Source organism: Pyrus communis, chromosome 13 (genome assembly GCF_041283825.1).
Source record: "Pyrus communis isolate YQ-2024b chromosome 13, ASM4128382v1, whole genome shotgun sequence".
In the NCBI taxonomy this organism is placed as follows: Eukaryota; Viridiplantae; Streptophyta; class Magnoliopsida; order Rosales; family Rosaceae; genus Pyrus; species Pyrus communis.
The window spans coordinates 12,115,033-12,120,257 of record NC_142577.1 but is presented as its reverse complement, the minus strand read 5'-3'; the positions used below and the strand labels follow the sequence as shown (position 1 = coordinate 12,120,257).

The following is a 5,225-nucleotide window of genomic DNA, read 5'->3' as shown; positions in this document are numbered from 1 at the left end:
CAACCTACACTCCTTTGCCGTGCAAAACAGCACCCTTTCCAGCTTTCCCTCTTCATAATTCAGCCACCAACCAACCTAGCTGTCACCCACATGCTCTCCCATCATCATTCCCTCTTTAATCCATTCACCCACATGCTTTCCCATTTCATTATTCAGCCACATCCATGCACTCTTCATGATGGCAGCCACATTCTCTCCCTAGCTGTCATATTCCCTCTTTGAATCATTCATCCACCTATAAATAAACATCCATTGCAGCCACAAAGGAGCATTCATACACACTTCACATCACTTCCCTTCAAAGCCGTGCATTTCATTCCCATTCTCTCCCCAGAAACAACCCCAAACCCGTGCACTTCCTACCATTGCCGTGCATTTTCCCCCATCCAGGCAGCAGCACTCCAACCATTCCTCCATACAAATACCACCCCAAAACCTGTCCTTAGACCTTGTGCCGCAACAAAGAGGAGGAGTAGAGGGCCTAAACGTTCATACAATTCAATTTGAGTTGTTGGAATTTTTAGGTGTTTCCTCTCCTTGATATTCAATGATTAAATTTACTTATCTTTGTCTTGTATGTATGAGGAACTAAACCCCCCATGGCTAAGGGTGGATTCAAAACCATGATTATATATGTGAAATAAGTTGATTACTTCCAGTTATCGTTGCATAAGTCGTGAATACAATTTGCTTAACCGTTTGATTTAGAACTTATTCTTGTATGTTGATTGAGAGTGCACGCTTAATTTGCATGCTTGAATTTGGTGCTAGGATATAAGTTTGTTTCACCTAATCTTTATGAATTTATATTCACAAGTAGTGAAGGTCGCTAGTCACGATCATGTTAAGTAGATTCCTGGCAGGAGTTTCATGCTTTTCATAGTTACAAATGCCTTGTCGACGCTTATGATTTCCAAAGAACGTAATGATTCTAACTTGTATCTTTATTATGCTGTTCATATAAAGAACTTGTTAGGAATAATTTGTTTGCGATGCATATTCATCCAATTCAATGATTCTAGGGAAATCTGAAGGTTAATTTAAGCGGACCTAATTAACTTGGAGTGTCGAGGTTCATAACTTATTGAATTGATAACTGGAAAGTGATTTACGTTGCATATATTTCATGTGTGGAGAAGAACCCCTTAGCTATTTCATCATCCATTGGTCTATCACAATTTGTCTTACAATTTGTTTTCTTTACAATCTGTCCATTTAAATTAACTTCGTCCAAACACAATCCCCCCATATTTTGTTAAGTCTTAGTCATTACAATCTATCTTATTTTGTGTTCTTAAGTATTTGGAGTCTTGTGGACTTATTTTGAGTTTTTGTTAAGTGAGTTAAGTGTTTAAAGGTTAGTTTTATTTATTTGAGTCAAGTGTTTAGCACCCCTAGTTAATCCCCGGTTAGAACGATCCCTACTTACGTCATTACTACAATTGTCACAAATAAGGTTTAATTTGTGTGTCACATACGTATCGCATCAAATTTTGGCGCCGTTGCCGGGGATTAGCAAAGTTGCTAATCCCTTGTCTTGAGTCTTGTTTAAATTGTTTGGTTTCTGTTTTGTTTTAATTTTTGCACCGTGTGTAAGTGTTTTGTTTTTGTGCCGTGTGTGGCAACGTATTTTCTTACTTGTGCCAAGTCTATTAAGTTGGTTACTTATCTTGTTTTTCTTGTTTTAGGTACTAGTGTATGACTCGGAGTTCTCAACCGATTCGTGAGGATATCTCGGACTTTGACAGTGATTTTGAGAGGACTTTGAGACGAAGGAAGAAGCACCACGAGTCAAATCCACCAAGCACGGAACCTGAGCTTGAAGAACAAGTCCTAGAAGAAAAGGAGGAACCCACGGCAAGGATCTTTGAAGAACCACAAGGCATGGCCGTAGACAATCGAACCATCAAAGAGCTTTCTGCCTCGGGTTTGGCCAATGCAGCCCCTCTTTGCATCCAATACCCCAATGTAGCCCCTGAGAAGACCGATGAGTTTGAGTTGAAGTCCAGTTTGCTTCATCATATACCCAAGTTCCATGGGTTATCAATGGAGGACCCCAATAAGCATTTAAAGGAGTTCGAAGTAGTATGCTCAAGTATGACACCGGTGAATGTGGACAGCAACATATTGAAGATGAAGGCTTTTCCTTTTTCTTTGTTGGAGAAGGCCAAGGATTGGTTGTATGAGTTGGTTGCCGGAACTGTCACATCATGGGAGAGCATGAAGCGAGCCTTCTTGGAGAAGTTCTTTCCGACATCACCAGTCATTCTTCTTCGCAAGAAGATTAGTGGAATTCAACAAAGCCAAGGTGAATCTTTTCCAACTTATTATGAACGTTTTAAAACTCTTGTTGCTTCATGTCCACAGCACCAAATGAAGGAGGAGCTACTTCTTCAATATTTTTACGAAGGTCTTTTACCACTTGAACGGCAAATGTTGGATGCATCCGCGGGAGGAGCTCTAGTGGACAAGACACCCAGGGATGCCAAAACTCTCATTGCTAATCGAGCACTCAATGCACAACAATATGAGGTGTTGGGCAGAGAGACACCCCACGGCCACATCATGTAAATGAGGTAAGTTCTATTTCTGAGTTACAATCCCAAATGGCTAACCTTACGTCTATGTTGTCGCAGTTTGTTGAAGGCCCCAAAGCGTAAGGAGCTACAATCTGTGGTGTATGCTCCATTCAAGGACACCAATCTGATCAATGCCCTCAATTAATTGAGAATGGAGGGTGGGAATCTGCCAATGCCGTGGGTTATGGGAATCAAAACCAACCAAGGGGTGATCCTTTCTCCAATACTTACAATCAAGGATGGCGTGACCACCTAAATTTCAGATGGAGAGATGCACAACAACCTGCCCAACAAAGTGGATTCCGACAACCCCCGGGTTTCTTTCCAATGCCAATGGCACCACAACCACCTCCTCAAGCACAATCATCCCAAACCAACTCAGGTACGTCTATGAATGATGATAAAACATATCAATTATTAACCATAATGGCACAGGGAATGCAGAACCAAGCAAAGGAGGTTAATGAGCTAAAGAAGCAAATGGGACAAATGGCCGAATTTTTGGGACAATTTCGTGAAAATGGTAAGTTACCAAGCACTACGGTGGTCAATCCAAGGGGTGCTTTCGAATCTGCAAAAGCTATCACCCTAAGAAGTGGAAAAGAAGTGGGAAGCAAAGCACATGAATCTGCCCAAAACAAGGAAGATGAGAAGATACAAATTGAAGAAGATGAGCAATTCTACCCCACAGCAAGTGTAGCACCACCCAAGCCGCAACCATCTAAGCCTTCCCATCCATCCATCTCAGGTAATGTTGTCCCAAATGTTGTGATTTCGAACACTAATCTGCCCAATGTTCCTTTCCCTAGCAGATTTGCACAATCGAAGAAGGAAGAAAGCGAAAATGACATTTTGGATACCTTTCGAAAAGTCCAAGTAAACATTCCTTTACTTGATGCCATTAAGCAAGTGCCTAGGTATGCAAAGTTTTTAAAAGAGTTATGCACAACTAGGAAACGAATTTCAAACAAAGAAGTTGTGAAAGTAAGTGAAAATGTATCCGCAGTTTTGCAACGAAAGTTACCTCCAAAGTGTAAGGATCCAGGGAGCTTTACTATTCCATGCATAATTGGAAACACTAGATTTGAACAATGCATGTTAGATTTAGGTGCTTCTATTAATGTCATGCCATATTCCATTTATGCATCTATGAACCTTGGTGAATTAAAACAAGATGGCGTTATAATTCAATTGGCCGATCGTTCTAATGTTTATCCCAAGGGAGTCCTTGAGGATGTTTTAGTGCAGGTCAATCATCTCATCTTTCCTGCAGATTTTTATGTCTTAGAAATGGAGGATTCGAGCCATGATCCATCATTGCCACTCTTGCTAGGCCGTCCGTTCATGAAAACAGCTCAAACAAAAATTGATGTGGCCAAGGGAGCACTAACAATGGAGTTTGGTGGTGAAATAATTAAATTCAATGTTTATGACTCTATTAAGAATCCCAACGATAGTCATTCTTGTTTTGTCGTAGATGTGCATAAGGACAAAGGGCCGAAAGGATCCACACTTACCACGAAGGATGTATCAAGCACCACCATTGGAGAAGAACTTGGAGTGATTGCCCTACAACCACCCAATCTGGCCGAAACTTCAAATGGGGACATTGTTGATAGGGCTGCCGATTTTGAGCCTTCACTACAATATGTTTGTAAGTCGCCAAGCCCAATTCCAATTCCCATTTCAACTAATAGGTTGTTACCTTCTTTGGTGCAGGTACCCAATCAATTTCAACGTGGTGGGAGCATTTATATGGATTTTAGGAACCCAACCACCAAAATCAGGGAAGATCACTATCCCCTCCCATTCATTGAGCCGTACTACGAGAACTTTGTTGAGCATGTTGTGGAGGAGATCCCATTGCATGCTGTAGGTCCTAAGTGAGAAAAGAAGGTCTCGTCCGGCTGCAAGACGTAAAAGAAAGCGCTACTTGGGAGGCAACCCAATACACTGAATAAAACAAAGCATGTTCATTGATCTCCGAGAAATTACAAGTGCGTAAAAAAAAGAAAAAAAAAAAAAAAAAAAAAAAAAAGAGAGATAGATGGAGCCTTGACAAAGGTTGTTTACGTGAAGCCCCACTACGTGGCAAAACTCTAGGAGCGGGAGGCATCGGAGCGGGAGGCATCGAAGATAGATCATTCGAGGCCTCAATACTTGGTGGAACGCTAGATGACGCAGGAAAAAGGTGCCTCTGGAAGAAAGCCGCAAGCCTTTGATGGTCACTTTGAATTCGACCTTCAGATTCTTGCAACTGATCAAGCTTCCTCTTCATGCTCGTCGAATAATTATTTGCAAGCACGTGCAAACTTCTATTCTCATGCTTAAGCTGTTTGATCTCTTGCTTGAGTTTTTCCACCTCTGTCATCAATGATTCAACTTGACGGGATCGAGCAAGTAGGCGTTGGCCCATGTTGGACACAGAGCCCGCACACTGAACACTGAGAGCTAGGGACTCTTGAACGGCCAACTCATCGGACCGTCCTGAAAGCAGCCTACTATCTTTAGGAGTGAGGAGGTTCCTAACTACTATCGTAGCTGTTGTTGCATCCGTCATCACGGAGTCTTCACCTGTAAGAGGGCCATTAGAAGATAAGAAAGACGGGCACCATACATTACCCTGACGCGGCGCAACCGGATCAC

General features: G+C 41.9%; 1 protein-coding gene across 1 annotated transcript; it reads left to right on the top strand.

Annotated features, from left to right (window-relative positions):
• The first annotated feature begins 2,912 nt into the window (after positions 1–2,912).
• On the top strand, positions 2,913–4,611 carry LOC148691774 (uncharacterized). Its single transcript, XM_088682379.1, has one exon. The coding sequence runs from the start codon at positions 2,913–2,915 to the stop codon at positions 4,464–4,466; it is 1,554 nt and encodes a 517-aa protein (XP_088538505.1). The 3' UTR covers positions 4,467–4,611.
• Positions 4,612–5,225: the final 614 nt, after the last annotated feature.

Excerpts from the sequence above, each read along its gene's own strand:
- LOC148691774 (XM_088682379.1), top strand. The coding sequence starts at position 2,913 with ATGGCACCACAACCACCTCCTCAAGCACAATCATCCCAAACCAACTCA.